At 42.4% G+C, this 17,265-nt stretch overlaps 2 protein-coding genes across 7 annotated transcripts in view; both read left to right on the forward strand.

The window, feature by feature from the left end:
- Positions 1–2,026: 2,026 nt before the first annotated feature.
- On the forward strand, positions 2,027–7,282 carry pus1.L (pseudouridylate synthase 1 L homeolog; the record flags this gene model as incomplete). The annotated part of the gene is given in 4 exon segments (NM_001095519.1): positions 2,027–2,291; positions 4,477–4,614; positions 4,808–4,910; positions 6,870–7,282. Coding segments are annotated over 4 exon segments (504 nt in total). The 3' UTR covers positions 6,917–7,282.
- Positions 7,283–12,610: 5,328 nt separating this feature from the next.
- LOC108716231 (E1A-binding protein p400) overlaps positions 12,611–17,265 on the forward strand; it is an 81,759-nt gene continuing 77,104 nt past the window's right edge. For 5 of the 6 annotated variants that reach the window (XM_018262356.2, XM_018262367.2, XM_041567188.1 and 2 more), the window contains exons 1-2: positions 12,611–12,766; positions 15,638–16,987. In XM_018262356.2, the coding sequence (XP_018117845.1) occupies positions 15,674–16,987 (1,314 nt within the window). In that variant the 5' untranslated portion in view covers positions 12,611–12,766; positions 15,638–15,673. Of the gene's footprint in view, positions 12,767–12,817; positions 13,303–15,637; positions 16,988–17,265 lie in introns of those variants that run through there. The other variant, XM_018262360.2, reaches the window with a different exon arrangement.

Raw genomic sequence — 17,265 nt, forward strand, 5'->3', positions numbered from 1 at the left:
AAGGGGAGCCCCAAAAATTTTTCGATCTTTTTCAGCCTATCAGCCATCATGTAGAAAACACGCCAGCATTTTTTTGGGACTTAGAAAAAAAATTTACTTTTTTTTAAACAATCCCTATCTACTCTATTGCGCTTCGCCAGGTCTGAGGTGACGAAGGAAGTCTAGCGTAAAAGGTAGCGTTCAGTACACTGCGCAAGTTAGTTAATTTGCGTAGTTTCGTCGCTAGCGAAACTTCGCCTGGCATAAGGTTGCAAAGTAACACTAGCAAAACTACGCCAGCGTTCGTTAGTGAATTTGCGCAGTAGCGAAAATGCCAAACGCTAGCGAATTAACGCTAGCGTTCGGCGCTTCGCATCTTAGTGAATTTGCCCCTCTGTGTGCAGGGTCGGACTGAGTCGGCGGGGCACCGGAAAAAACCCTGTGGGCCCCAGACTCTTGTGGGCCCCGCTGGCCCAGGTCCGCACCCACATCTTCTTAATTTCGCGACCCCCTTTGTCAGAGGTAGCAGCTAAAAACATTTTTTGAGCACTCGGTGCGCGCCCATCTGTGTGGGCCTCTGTGTGGTCTGTTTGGACCTCTGTCTGCCTGAAATGCCAGCACCAATTTTGATTTTCAGTCCAGACATGGTTACTCCAGAACTGTAAATAAACTCTACCTGAACAAAAAAAAATTTAACGTGATGGCGAACAACCCCTTTAATATAAAATATATGTGAACATTTATCTCCATGCATGTGACCACGACTAAAGGTCCCCATAGACGCAAAGATTTTAGCGAAGTCCAACCAAGCCTTCGAAATTATCGTGCGGTTAGTGGGATTCCAACGATTTTTCGGCCGACGTCTGTCAGGAAATTGATTGGCCAGGTCTTTGTCGGCCCCAGTGCAATCTATCTATGTTTGCAGGACCAAGCAGGCAGCTACCCTTTGTTTTCCTGGCAAATTGATCTTTCTAGTTGATGAACAATTCGTACAATCGTTCCGAGATAAAAGTTGTCTCACGATAAGGATTGGATCTTTTAAAAATCTCAACATCTATGGCCAGCTTAACTCTGCCACACAAGTAGCTCTACTTCGTCAGAACCCGCCCACTGTGCGCTTTATGAGGTTGGGCGTAGTTTGACTCACTGCAGGAACCGTAGTGTTCAAGAGTGAGAACTGTCTTTCCCACTTGTTGAAGCCAGATGGAAAATACAAGCTGGTGGTGGCTGTTTGAAAGGGGAACAGAGGGAGGGTAGCAGAGGGAGGCTGTTATCACAGAAAGAGGCATATATTTATCTGAGTGTTCCATTCATATTTCCCGTGTGATTTGATATGTGCCTCGGCAATGCATTGAACCGGCAGTCTGCCCCTTACAATCCCTGTGTGCCCTCTGCGCTATCATACCAGCATATGATTGGCGATCACATTAAGCTTGATTCTGCAAAGTGTAAGCACGGACGTGTGCATTGTTACTGGGTATCTCAATTGATGCTTACGGTACATCACCATTCTCTCACCAGAGACTGCACTAAAGACAAGGTATGGGATATCCCTGTACAGAAAGGGCTTGCAGCTTATATATTAAACCCCTATGTCCCTCAACCAGCTCTCTACTTACTAATGTGAAAACCATGACTGAATCATGACATAAAGGATAGTTTCCTAACGCTGGTTCCACTGGCACCGGTACTGCATATGAAACCACTTCAGAATAATAGAACCCCGATTTCAAAATGATTTTAGTTAATAGGGATTGTCCTTGCCATAAGTTTTTGCCTATTGTTTTAAATAGGATAAATAGGATATATCTATGTTTTGTTTTTTTATTTACATGCCAAAATGTGCAACTGAAAGTAACGTCACAATAAAAACTCATACATATTTTTTCACTTAAAATAAAAGGTAAGTATGTTTAGCACAAGGGTGGTGGGGTTGCATGAAGTGCATCTTTGTGCAAGACATAAAGATAGTTTAAAAACTGGCAGAATATACCCTGGTGCTTATAATGCATTGCTGCTTTTATAACATGCTATTCTTTTCCTTGGTCAGGTCTCATCTGCATTTTTGTGTAGTACGAAAAGCCTAATCAGTTCTCATGGATGATCTTGAGAAAGAGTCTGTGTTAGAAACTGTTACCCCAGGGGAAGTCCGGAAGGTGTGTGTTCTTCTGGAGGGGTCAGGTGCACAGAAAGAAAATGGACACCAAGCTAAGAAATTTATGGGAGACGAAGAGGAGCTGAGTAAGAAGCATCCTAAATGGAAAGTAGTCTTCTTAATCGCCTACTCTGGGAAAGGCTACCATGGCATGCAGGTAAGAAGAAAAGCAAAATGTGTTAATGTATTGGAATTATATTACAGGTTTAAAAGATTATCCTTACAATAACCTTTCTAAAATACACATGGCTGCTCTATATGTATATGCATGTATGGCTTAATCATTATATTGCCAATTATCTTTGTACCGTTTAAAATTTTTTAATTTCATTTTTCATTTGTTTAGAAGCATTTTAACCCGCATGTAATATAAAAAAAATGTGCAGGAACCTTAGATTACATAACCCCCTTAAAGGAGAAGGAAAGTTTGTTAGCACTTGGGGGTGGCAAATGTTAGGCACCCCCAAGTGATTGTATTGACTTACCTGAAACCCCGGGCCGGTGCTCCAATCTGGCCTACCCCTCCCGCTGGGCAAATGCCCCTAACTTGTTACTTACCCTTCTGCGCAGGTCCAGTCCAGGGAGTTCACAGGCGACATCTTCTTCCACGCGATCTTCTTCCTCCTTTGACCGGCGCATGCGCAGTAGGATCATTTCGCCGGTCCGATCTACTGCGCATGCGCGTGACTTTTGGCGCATGCGCAGTAGATCCGTACCGGCGAAATGCTCCTACTGCGCATGCGCCAAAACGCCGGTCAAAGGAGGAAGAAGATCGCGTGGAAGAAGATGTCGCCTGTGAACTCCCTGGACTGGACCTGCGCAGAAGGGTAAGTAACAAGTTAGGGGCATTTGCCCAGCGGGAGGGGTAGGCCAGGGGGGAGGAGGGAGGGGGGGCAATACACGGGAGGGGGGGTGGGGGGTTAGCGCCAAGGAGGTTTCCTTCTCCTTTAAGACCCTCAAGTAGCGCTGTCATTGATTGTTGCTAAACTGTAGGGTACTTTATAATTTTTAATAATATGTTTTAAAGGAGGAGGAAAGCTACAGAAGCAGTTTATTGCCAATAGATTAGCCACAATAGTGCAAGCTATAAGACTATATTTATTCTGCAGAATGCTTTACCATACCTGAGTAAAAAGCACTTGAAGCTCTTTCTGTTTGTTTAGGATAACAGCTGCCATATTAGCTTGGTCTGACATCACTTTCTGCTTGAGTCTCTCCCTGTTCACTCATAGCCCTGGGCTCAGGTATCTGCAGGGAGGGGGGAAATGAAGAGGGAGAAAGTAGCAAACAGAGCATGCTCAAGCCCTAGCCCTTGAGGTTCATGCTAAATACAGGAAGTTTGATACAGAAGCCCACGTATACACAATAGAAGGAAAGAAATACTGTGTTTATTTTGACAGAGGACTCAGAGCAGCATTATTTTGAGGATTTACTGGTGTATTTATATAGACCTTTCTGATAAAGCTTAATTAGTTTTAACATTTACTTCTTTAAAATTGTATTTCTTATTTTAGAGATTGGATTGGTTTATTAGTATGCTTTGTCAAGCTAAACATTCTTCCCTGCTACAGACGTGTCATCAGTGCACTACAAACTGCTGACTAATGCTGCCATTATAGAGTTAAGTGGGCTATACAATAGCCAATTAAAACTACCGACTTGGCACTTCCAGACATGGTGGTAGCTTACTGGTCCATGTATGGGGCTGAATTTGGCTGTTAGATATCTGTTGGGTGGATTATGGATGAGTGAGAACTATATCCGCGCATTGATCTTGTTCTCTCCCAACAGGTTTCCCTAGGTCCCCATTATGGTTAACCCTAATTGGCTCAGTGTATTGATGGCCATATTGGTTAAAGATCAGATTTGTTGGTGTTGTATGGTGACCACATCATGGTGACCTTGCCTTTTGTAAAGTATGCCCAGCTTCAGACTTCTGTGAACTTTCAGCTACTTGCCGCATTCGTTTTGCTGCTGCAAAAATGTTTGTTGAGGGACTCCCAATATAGTCAACAACTGTAAAGAAGAAAAAGCTTTGCTGTGTGCAGATATCTTTCATCTGTTGCCTAAAAGTTCCATTCAGTTTGTCATGTTCAGTGCAGACTAAAAGTGAGTCAATTATGTGTAAAACCCTACAGAAATATTGTATAGATACTTTTGAATAAAAAATTGTGCAGCTACATGTAGTGCAGTTTTATTTTTTGTTACTACTAGCCGGATATCTTTTTTGCTTGCAATTTCATGGAGGGTAGCCCAATACCTTATAGGCTAGTTAATGTTCCCCTATTGATTGAGCAACTGAATATTTTCTGACATCTGTATAATGACTGTATGTTTTGCAGAGAAATGTGGGTACCTCCCAGTTCAAGACCATAGAGGATGAACTTGTTCAAGCATTGGTTTTATCAGAATGTATTCCTGACAATCATGCAGAAGACATGAAGAAGATGTCTTTTCAGCGTTGTGCTCGTACAGATAAGGTAAGTAAACTGGATGGTTTGTCCTGTAATTGCAGACTTGCTTAGAAGCAGATCTTTGACAGAACCTTGTTAATACTCAAATTACCATGTTAATACATAATTACATGTTTACACTTTGTTTTTTTTTGTTTTTTTATAATTAGAAAAAGTACACCAAGATGATTTGTCTTAATATCATTTTGCCTTTTTCCAGGGGGTTTCTGCTGCTGGGCAAGTTGTATCGCTAAAGATTTGGTTGATAGACAATGTAGTTGAAAAGATCAATGAAAATCTGCCCTCTCATATCAGGATACTTGGTAAGTAACATTTGAATGTATAGCCGATATGATTATACCTTTTTTTTGCACAATAAGGAACAGTCTGTAATGGAATCCGAAAACAGTTCCCAAGATGGCGTCCAAGATGGTGGCTCCCTGGTTCCTCACGGACGCAGCCGGATGATGCCTGCTTCTTCCCGCACTCTGATTGGTCGCCGGCGCCGGCGTCGGTCGCTGACGCCAGTGCGTCGGTCGCTGACGCCAGCGCGTCCGCGCACACGTCATGACGCCGATGCGTCCAAAATTGGCGCCAAATCTAGGCCTCTATTAAGGAGCTCTGGAAATTCATCAGTGCCCAATTATAGGTTTTAGCTTGCTACTCCTGGGTGTGATCTTGTGAAACTTTGCTATTGTGTACCGACCTTTTGCCTGAATTCCTCGACCTTGAACCTCTTCTGCCTGGACTGATCTTGTTGCCTGTTTGACCATTCTCTCGTCTCATCCTAATTTGTACTGCGAACTTGGACATTGCTACCTCCTCCTCTGGTCCTCACTACTCCTGAAGCCTTTGGGCCTTACACAGTCACAGGATGCCTATTTTGTGTATGTTGTTGAAGTAGACTTGTCAATGCCATTAGTCTCCATCTCAAGAAAAGTCACAGGGCTATTCCTGATATGATGAACCATATCCTGGAGCAGTGTAGCGACATTCTGTGCATGTTTGTTTGTCTGATAACCATATACATGTTCCAATGGTTTATCCTGTAATAAAAAAACCCGTAGACCCCTCCTCCCCCCAGCCTAACTGCCCCATCCCCCGGGGAAATGCCCCATACTTTATACTTACCCCTCGAAGGACTGAAGAGGGTGACAGGCAAGTTTAAGTCAAAGAACTCCTGTGATGCTCGCACCTATTCTTACACATTGCCAACCTTCGCTTTCTCACATAAAGACAAATAGACACCAGATGACAACTTTCGACTGAACCAAGAAACTTTAAACAGAGTAAATGAGCTTCTTGCTATTTACAAAGGCACTCACAACTTTCACAACTTTACCTCACAGAAAGGACCAAGGGATCCTAGCGCAAAGCGTTATATCATGGAAATGCATTGTGAGCCTCCCTTCCAGCAGGGAGGGTTGGTGTTGGCAGTGATCAAGGTGAAAGGCCAAAGCTTTATGATGCACCAGATCCGCAAGATGATCAGATTGGTCATTGCTGTGGTGAAGGGCTATGCTCCCACATCCATTATAGAACGTAGCTGGGGAGAAGAAAAAGTGGACATTCCCAAAGCTCCTGGTTTAGGTCTGGTATTTGAGAGGGTTCACTTTGAAAAATACAATAGGCACTTTGGGAATGATGGACTTCATGAGTCTCTAAATTGGGCAGAAGAAGAAGAAAAAATTGAGGCCTTTAAGAAGGAGCACATTTACCCCACTATTATTCAGACTGTTAAAGAGAAGTCTATGCTTACTTGGCTTGCCACTCTGCCCATCCATGATAATGATGCCACATCTTTACAACATAACAAGAGGCTAGGCCTGAGATAAGGATATATGAATTTAAGAACATGTATGTATGCTTACCAGCTAATAAAAACCCAATAATGCCACTTGTCAGTATGGGACCATGTAAAAGGCATAAATTCTGGGAAAATGTAAAATCTGGTTTCTACTGTATTAAACTGTTCTGTTGCAGGTCATGCAGGAAATGGGGGTAAAAAGATCTGTGATTTTGTCACCACAAACAAATTGTGCAAATTCTTGGTCTTCTGGTCTACAATTTGCATCAGGAATAAAGATTGAGTTTTAGTTGTCAGTGCAGCTAAAAACCCTATAAATAGAATAGAATGGTATTCAGCTTTGAACTTTATGGGCTGTTCATAAATTCACACTTTTAGGAAAGTTTTTTTTTTTTTATTGTTAAAAGAGGAAATATCAAGCTGAGGGTTTCTTTGGGACGTCTTTCTTATATAAAACTCTTTTGTTTACCGGCAGTAGGAGCAATGCCTGGAATCAGTGATGAAGAAGAAGAATCGGATTGATTTCAGTTTGGCTTTTTTTGTTTTAAGAAGCTGGAGATGCTCAAGGAGTCAAAGCTGCTGTTACTTTTACTATTACTACTATTACTACTATTTACTATATTGTCTGCTTGACGTGCATTAACAATACTGTGTGATTTGTCTGCACAGCATTTCCACACTGATGAGAGGATGACATTTTTTTTACATTGATTTTATGTCATTCAAACTTTTTTTTTTTTAAGCTTTTTATACGTCTCATGGACATACAGAAGGAATGTTTGTCAATATTTTATATATTTTATTGTATTGGCTTGGAAGTAAAAAATAGTATAGCTTTTCATAAACAAAAAGGTAAAATATTATGCAATAAAGATAATTCTACTTTAACAAAGTACTGTAACAGAAGGTACTTGTAAAGTAATTCAAATAGCATTAGGGACAAAACAAATCCAGTGTCTGCTTCGGGATAAAACAAAATCCAGTATGGACTTTGCCTAAGTTTCAGCACTATTTTCTAGACTGAGTTATTTCTGTATAGCTGAACAAATTTCTTTAATTGTCATGTAACTTAAAGTATAGCACAGCTGAAATTGACTGTTTTTTTAAGAGGATGCAATTTTTGGGTATTTACCTCAATTTTTAAAATACAAACTATGTTTTGGATTCAGGTTTTTGGAAGATTCTGTGTTCACTTGAACCCCCAAAAATACAGATGTGCTGTAATATTGCTGAGCCTATGGATTTAGCCAGATATAAGGATGATTAGATGCTTCATAAAAAAAAATCGGTACAGGTATTGGATCCGTTTTCCGGTAACCCGTTACCCAGAAAGTTCTGATTTATGGAATGGTAGTCTCCCATAGACTCTATTTTATCCAAATAATCCACATTTTTAAAAATTCTCTGTAATAATAAAACAGTACCTTGTACTTAATCCAAACTAAGGTATAATTAATCCTTTGTGGAAGCAAAACCAGCTTATTGGGTTTATTTAATGTTCCCATGATTTTCTAGTAGACCTAAGGTATGAAGATCCAAATTATGTAAAGATCCATTATACAGATCCCGAGCATTCTGAATAATGGGTCCCACATTTGATATCCCCTTATATTATAGGGAAGCTGTACCACATTCGATGGAGATCGATTGATTGCTCACCCCCCCACCCCCATCCAGGACATTTTGACCTTTTCTATCCTCCTTGCTGTCCTAACACCCTGTATGTCTGTAATTACAACCAGTGTATTAATGTCACCTTCTCTTGTGGTATTGTGTTGCTTATTTTTGCTGCTAGAGCCCATCAGCAGTCTACATATCTACAGGGCCGGATTTAACGAAGCGGCTCCACAAGGCCGCACGATCCATACCCTTGATGCTTCCGGTCGCACTGCCCTGTGTGCGCAGGGTCCTATCGCCGGCTGTGGCGCTCGCTGAGGCAGAAGTGCTGGGGAGCGTTAAGTCCCCAGTGCTTCAAAGATGCGGCTGGGCGGCGTGCCGCCCCAAAATTTTCGCCGCCCTAGGCCCGGACCTATGTGGCCTCGCCACAAATCCGGGCCTGCATATCTATAGTATAAACCAGGGCAGGGCCGGACTGGGAGTAAAAAGCATCCCACATGTAAACCTACGATGGTTTTGTACTCATCCACACATATATTGGTGTAAAACTGCAAAAACTATGGGCATAAAGAGTTGCCTTTCTCGCTTAACTGTAATATTACAGTTATTAATTATTATTACATTACAGTACAGTAAAATATTCTTTACTGGCACTACACAAATCTAGTGTGTTATTAACAATTTTGTTGATTTGCCATTTATTAAAAGCCCTGAATATCTTCTTTAAAAATGACAAGGATTCAATAGTTTACCATTACAGTAGGGGGTAAATTATTTCTTATATTATGCAAGTGATACTCAAGAGTTCCCTGTATAACTCAGCCTGCAGTCTTGTGCCTTTATATTGTCACAGAACCCCTCAGTGACTTCTAATATCCTTATCTAACAGTAGTATTTTGGCTGCTGGGGAAAGTGACCATCCATTTGAAAGCAGAAAGAGGCAGCAAATATATATATAAAAAAAAGCACTTAAAAAATAAAGACCAATTGCAAAGTTGCTATAAATAGGACAATCTATTTCACACTAGAAGTTACACCTTTACTACCCAAACATACTTAAACAAACACATGCACCCCTCCTCACCAAGAAATTGAGATGTTTGCCACCTGTGAGCCTTAGGGTAGGACTCCACGAGCGATTTTGTCGTGATCCGACGCGCTGCGACAAAATGCATGTGAATTGTCGCATGCAACAAAATAAGGTAAGAGATAGAATTGTCGCATGGTGTCGCAGTGTTGATCCGAAGCGTCACGACTGTCGGAGTCGCTTCGGATCAACGCTGCTACACCATGCGACAATTCTATCTCTTACCTTATTGCAGCGTCTGCATCCGACAGTCGTGTCGCGTCGGATCAACGATGCGACACCATGCGACAATTCTATCTCTTACCTTATTTTTGTCGCATGCGACAATTTGCATGTGTTTTGTTGCAGCTCGTCGGATTGCGACAAAATAGCTTGTGGAGTCCTACCCTTAGGATTGCTGTTTCTTCAGTTTTCAGGCACAGCTACAGTCTCTGAGATTTGTGCAGAAAGTTCCTGCTCGCTTCCTGACTCTGCCCCCATGCTCTGTGCAGCAGCTAGATCTAGATGTAATCAAGCCCCAGTCACAGGCTGTCTTTTGTTGTACCAGATTTTTGGTTTTTTTTTGCCTTTCCCATTCAAGGCAGTGGAGGGAAGTAGGCAATGTGCATACTTCTCTCCATGGAAACTGCAGTGGTCGATACACTTATGTGACATGAGCTATAGCATGCGCAGTTTTTTTTTTCCCTTTTCTGCAACTCGTTAAGTGCAGTTCACACTCACATAGCTCTCTACTGAATTGAATAGGATTTCTGATTAGCATATTAATCAAAAGTGCCAGGAAACCTAAGGCCCCCATACATGGGCCAATAAAAGCTGCAGACGGACCGAGTTGGCAGCTTACTACTCCCGTGTGTGGGGCCATCTAACGGGCTTCCCGGATCGATATCTGTCCGAAAGTCAGCCAGATCTCGATCGGGCAGGTTAAAAAATCCAGTTGGATCGCGGCCACATCAGATGCATTATGATCCGATTGTTGGGCCCTCGGGCTCATGATCGGATCAGCCTGATATCTCTCACCTCAATGTGGGCATATTGGGGAGAGATCCACAGCACCAAACGAGTCGATTTCTAAGTCTTTGGCCACCTTTAAATATAAGCAGTTTTATGTCATTGCATTTTTACATTTTATTTAATTTGTTTTGGGATCAGATCAGCACCAACCCACTGTTTTTAAGCACAGCCAGAGGCAAGTTCAGCTTATAGGATATTCCTTGAAAATGGAAAGCTTTAAAGCATGGGGGCCCAGGACTGGAGGGGCCCGGCAGAGCTGAACTTTTCGAGAGAGCTGGGCCCCCCTTGACAGTGCCAAAGCCGTGCTGCTTCCTTCTTAAGTCCTGAACAGCCGAAATATGGATGTGCCAAAAAAGCCGAACAGCCAAAGTCCTGAAACTTTCGAAAAAACCCAAAGCCACGAGAGGAGGTGAAGTTGAATTTTTTTTAATCCCCTGGCCACCAATGTATTATTTTAATATTCTATAGGCCCCTGCCAACAACGTTTTTTAAAAAAATATTCTCTGTGGCCCCAATTTTTTTTTACTTGTAAGGGGGGCTCTGGCACCAATGTTATTAAAAAAAACTTTTATGGGGGGCCCTGTTGCCAATGTTTTTTTTTTTTACTTATAGGGGGGCCCTGGTCACCAATTATTTTTTTTAACTTGTAGGGGGGCCCTGATCACCATTTTTTTTAAAAAAAAAAAACTTTTTATGGGGGACCCTGGCACCACAGTTTTTCTTAACTTATAAGGGAGCCCTGATCAACAATAGCTTTTTATAACTTGTGTGTGTGTGTGTGGGGGGGGGTTACCTCTATTTGCGCTGATGTCTGTGTGGTCTTTTTACTGTGGGTGGAATGGGCGGGATCTGGAGTGGGGCTTGGGGGCCGTGGTGGGCGGGGCCCCCAAAAATTGTTGTATGGGGCCCCGTGATTTCTAATGGCGGCCCTGCCTACATAGACCCTCCTCCCCCCCAGTCTAGCTGCTACCCCTAGCAAATGGATTCAGGGATCAGAGTTCACGGCAGCCATCTTCGGGTCTTCAGTAATCTTTGTGTCGTCTTCTGGTGCTGCGGCAATTTCTGTCAATTTCAGTGCATGGGTAGTTGTCGCGTACCGGGAAATTGCTCCAACTGTGCATGCGCCAATACACTGCTCGCATCCTCAGATTACCGAAGACCCAGAAGATGGCTGCCGTGAACTATGATCCCTGAATCCGACCGAGGGGTAAGTAAAGAAGTAGGGGCATTTGCCAGGGGTATCAGCTAGGCTGGGGGTAGTTTATGTAGGGTAGGGTTTTTTTCTACTTTAGGGTTGAATTCTCCTTTAACGTTACAGGAGGTGACTTTATTTGCTGTCACTGGTAACTAGCTGCTCGCTGCTGCCTGAGGCAAGGTTTTCAGCTTGACTCATGGCAGGAGCAGCCCTGCCTAAAGGTCGTGTTGATTGTTTTTCACTGGTAGGTCGGGTTGGAAAAACAGTCTGGTTTAGGATCTTCATGAAAAGCTGGCCATAGGCGGATCGTTCCCTTTATGTTCACATTGAGGTGGGCAATATCGGGCCAATCCCATCATGGGCCCTAGGGCCCAGCAATCGGATCAGAATGGAGGAGATACGGGTGGTCAGATAGCGGGACCGCATCAACGCACACATGCGGCCGCGATCCTACGGGATTTTTTAACCTGTGCGATTGAAATGGCCAGATATCGATCGATCGGGGAAGCCTGTCGGATGGGCCAATAAGCTGCCGACTCAGTCTGTCGGCACTTGTATGGGGGCCTTAACAATTACTAAAAAAACTGACCTGTCAGAGTTTCTCATGCTAACGGATTACTGCTGCTCAAATATGGCAGCCTTCTCACAGAGGAACATGGAGGATCAGATCGGTAATGTAAATAGAGTTGCCACCTGGCTGGTATTTTAGTGGCCTGGCCGGTAAAAAATGATGGTTGATCCCAATGTTATTGATATGGGAAAAAGATAAATATATAAGAAGGCCAGTATATATATATATATATATATATATATATATATATATATATATATATATATATATATATATATATATATATATATATATATATATATATATATATATATATATATATATATATATATTTTTTTTTGCAGAAAAGGTGGCAACCCTAATATGTAAAAGCATTGGTCAAATACTTTTATAGCAAAATTAAAAATAGCATGCAATGGCTAAAAAAAGGTTTCATTTCTTCTGTGGTATCTCTTTAATATTACAGATTTTTCTGTTATTTCCCCTCTCCAATCATCTACCAATCTCTTATTTATTTACGTGACCCGAGACCAGGGCTGGTTATATACGGGCTAGACAGGAGGTGCTTGGAGGGGAGGAACTGCGACCCCCTGGACACCTCTTCTCTTTTTCCCTGACTGGCACCGTGTGACCGGGAGCAGAGTATTCTCAATTGCATCTCCGTGCTGCATTTCCACTGCACTTACGAACGCATAAGTGTCTGCACAAAACCAAGTGAAAATACCTACGCAGCGACCCTTACAGGCAGCCGAGATAACTGGAACAGTGCAACTCCGCCTTTTGATCAGCATTGACTCCCCTCGGCCACCGTAAGCGGGGGATAGCTTCAGCCAGTGAATGTCTATTGTGAACAGAAAGGGTGGCGGAAGCTGCGGCGTACTATTTCCTGGGGTAAGTGTGCTTTTTTTTTTGCCTCGTTTGGGGTGTCCAGAACTGTTTTTGGGGGGAGGTTCGGGTAGGGGGAACTAAAGAGGGAGGCGGTGGGAAACTTGGAAGCGGTGGAGTAATAAGTCCCGCTGCCCCTTGTAGAGTGTATCCGCTCCCGCATGTAGTGCAGGCTGAGAGCAACCAAAGCCTACTGGGCCGGCGCCTTTCAGCCTCCTCGCTTTGGAGGTATAATTGTGTCGTGGAGGAGTGCGACTATATTCAGTGTTCTACACGCACTACTTCTAGCAACTGGGACTGGGGAAGCGTCAGACTGTACCTGCATTGGCAAATGACTGCTTCTCGGGCACGGAGCCCGAACTGGGCGCGGAAGTGTTTCTATGCGGACTATGCGACAAAATAGCTGCGTTTCTGTACAGACGGTCGTTTCACAGCTAAGAGTTGCAGTTCTGCCACAGATGGGAGGGCAGCGTTTCAGTGGCAGATGATATAATAGTAAAGCGTTGCCTCATTTGCTGCCCTAATCGCTTATTCCCCAGGAGGTAAAATAACGCTGTTTATTTGCCAGCAAATTGCTGAATCTATGGCAGGGAATGACATACAGAAGGTGCTGAATCTATGGCAGGGGATGAGTTACTGAAGGTGCTGAATCTACTGCAATTTACATAGTTACATAGTTAAATTGGGTTGAAAAAAGACAAAGTCCATCAAGTTCAACCCCTCCAAATGAAAACCCAGCATCCATACATACACCCCTCCCTACTTTTAATTAAATTCTATATACCCATACCTATACTAACTATAGAGTTGAGTATCACAATAGCCTTTGATATTATGTCTGTCCAAAAAATCATCCAAGCCATTCTTAAAGGCATTAACTGAATCAGCCATCACAACATCACCCGGCAGTGCATTCCACAACCTCACTGTCCTGACTGTGAAGAACCCCCTACGTTTGATGAGATACAGGAGGTGCTGAATCTATGACAAGGGATGAGATACAAATCTTAACAAAATCTTGTCTAACACAAGCTAATTCACATAATGTAGTCCTGGAATAGTGCAGCTATCTGGCCACCATCTATAACATTAACATCATTAACAACAGAATAAACTCCACCGTTGCATAACCCTATTCTTCAGACTGCAACTTTTCTGGTAAATCCATATTGTTCTCTGTTATAGAAGTATTATATCAGTCTGTTTCCTTAGGGCTATGTCACATGGAGCAGTTTGTCCTCCATTGCCATCCATCAAAAACACTTCTAAACAAAATTCCCTTCTCCATGTCTTGTAATTTTGTTGCACTGAGTCTGTCCCTCTGACCCATACAGAGTGGTGACATACATCCCAACATTTTCTAAATTTTTGACCATGCCTATGTTTGTGGCCACACCCCCTAATGAACCATGTTCATTTTACAAAATTTGGCAGGTTATGAAAGTTTGAACATATTTCTGTGGTTTTTTTCCAGTTATTACAGTTTTGCTAATGAAGGTGAATTACCCTTTAAGCTGTGAGTCTAACTTCTCCAATGTGACCTGTTATTTAAAGTGTTACAGTTACTTATTTGCTTAGCTCAAATTTGTTACAAAAGTATCTTATCTGCACCTGTGGCTCTTCTGGGCTCTCTGCCAAAAGCCAATTAAGTTAGAAATATTGTAATTTTTTTAGCTGTTCAGTGCACAGAAAATCTGGACTTTCCACTACAAGCCCTGGACAGAGGGGTTGAGCTGTCAAAAGCGTGACTGTCCCAATGAAAACGGGACAGTTGGGAGGTATGTGGTGACAAGTGGACCTCAGCGCCATGGCGTTTTGTTGTTGAGTTCCACCAGTCACTGCTCTGTGCACATCTCATTGGGCACCTTAAATTCACTGGTTTTAAGAGATGATGGAAGCAGAGGGGTATTTTGACCGATGCTGCTTTCTGGTAGTTGGCATTGGTGGGCAAAACACTCTGTGGGTCATTTAGAAACACTGGGTAAATTTGCACTTGGGTAGTAACCTATAGCAACCAATCAGTGATTAGCTTTTATCAGTCAGCTGCAGGTTGAACACTGAAAACAATCATCTGATTGGTTTCGATGGGTTACTGCCCAGGAGCAAATTTGCCCAGTGTTTATAAATGAGCCCCAATGACATTAGAAAGAAGACGAAGAAAAAAAAATATTATATATATATATATATATATATATATATATTTTTTTAGAATTGGTGGCAAATTTTGATATTTGACTTGTGCCAAGAATCAAACAGATGGAGATGTGATATTCTTGGAAGGGTGCATCACACAATCATAATTTTATTCATGTGCACAATGCTTTTAATGTGGTTGCACTGACAATTGTTACATTACTGTATTTTGATGGTGTAATATTGCCAAAGTTGAGTTGTGCTTTAGCCTATATAATGCAACATAAGCAAATTTCCATCAATTACCTAATGGACTTGTCATGGGGGAATGCTCATTCAGTAAATATATAAGAAATAATTGCGTATAGTGGTGTTTCTGCAAACATAAACAGTCCTGCTAATTTGGGTTGAAAAAAAAAAGATAATTGTGCATCAAGTTCAATCCTTCTGTGTGATCCCTCAGAAACACTTGCTGAGTTTGAACCTCTTTCTGTACATACACACACCCCAAAATCACACACCAAACCGAAATTTGATCTGCTTTACTTTCAACTTATTTGTTCCTTTGTCGGCATAATTTTTCACTGTTCCAAGCTTCAAACACCGTCCTAAGCAAAAGGGGCCAAAATTGCACTTTGATTGTCTAATGCAAATGTTGGACCACTTAAGCTTTGAAATTACCCCCTTAAATAACATTGGAGGAGGTCGGGCCAGATTTTAATTTTCTTTCTTTCATTTTTGCAGGTTCACGAAAGAAACTTGTGGTAGTTGTGGGTTATAATGCTCCATGGCAAAGGCCAGGATACCCAGCCAGCTCCCAAGCCCAGCTCAGGAAATGATGGAGACCAGCAAAGGACTCAGAAAACTACTCCACCGTCTCCTGCCCAGTCGTTTACACCAACAGTCAGCTCACCTGCACCACAGTCACCGAGTTACCAAATTCAGCATCTCATAATGAGCAGGAATTCGATGCCTGGTCAGAATGTAAATATCACCCTACAGAATGTAGGTCCTGTGGTACCAGGAAGCCAGCAGATAACACTTACTTCATTGCCAATAACCAGTCCAGCTTCCCCAGGCTTCCAGTTCAACACACAGCCCAGAAGGTTTGAGCATGGTTCTCCATCTTACATCCAGGTTACCTCACCAGTGTCTCAACAGGTCCAGACTCAGAACTCTACACAACCCAATACTGTGCCTATACAAGCACTACAGGGTGTCCGAACAGGAACTTCATCAGCCAGTTTGGGTATGTGTAGTCAGAGCCCTACTCGTGGTTTTGTGGATGCTGGTTTACTGGTAAGGCAGCTTAGCCTTGGTCCTTCTAATACTGGGACCTTTGTTATTCAGGAGGGTTCTGGAATAACACAGATTGCACAAAGTGCACAGGTACATCTTTCACCTGGAACTCCGACAGTCCCAGCACACAATCTGCTTCACTCCAGTTCACCAACAGTTGGCCCTGTGCATCAGTTTGGTTCACAAAATTCAGTGACAGGCTCAGTGAATGTACAATCTCCATCAACTCCAAGCCAATTAACCACCAACTTATCACAGCAGCTAAGCAGTATTATCCAGGGTCAGCTTATTCAGCAACAACAGCAGCAGCAGGTACTCCATGGACAGCAGGTTAGCAGAACATTCAGCTTTGATGGGACTTCCAGTGGGATGATAGCTGGTGTTACTGGTACATCGGCTTTTGGGATAACGTCTGCAGCTACTCCAACAAGTCCATCACGAGTGACAGGTCCTCAGGCACGTTCTAGTCTTCCCTTAACTACAACCTTGGGCACCACATTGAAAAGGCAAGCAAGAAAGCTTGAGGAGATACCACCTGCTACTCAAGAAGATGCTTTACTAAGGAAGCTTTGTTTTGATTATCATCACCAACAAATGCAAGCTCTTAAGGAGACCTATACTGAATATTTGATAGAGCTGTTCTTCCTCCAACACTGTCAAGGCAACATGATGGATTTTTTGCCCTTTAAGAAGAAGCGCAACATATATCAGAACTTTCTTAGACAAAATGACTTGGATATGGAAGTAGATGAGGAAGAAGCAGACAAGAATTCCTCTCGGGCTATATATATGCAGGTAAGTTATCAGGAAATTGGGTGCTGTGCATAGATAACATAACTGTTTAAGAACACTTGCTCTAATTGTATACACTTGATGTACAAAAAAGGTAGTGTTGGTAAGGCAGTAGGATGCTATAGGAAGCATTTCTGTAATTTTTTTATATTTTTATTTTCCATAATATTTGTGCATTTGAGCAAACTATTTCACACAGTGACCATTTATAGAGATATATTGTTATGGAACATCTCGTCTTGCTATGTTCATTGGTTAAATGTGTGTGTGTGTGTGTATAT

This window comes from Xenopus laevis, chromosome 1L (assembly GCF_017654675.1).
Source record: "Xenopus laevis strain J_2021 chromosome 1L, Xenopus_laevis_v10.1, whole genome shotgun sequence".
NCBI lineage: Eukaryota > Metazoa > Chordata > Amphibia > Anura > Pipidae > Xenopus > Xenopus laevis.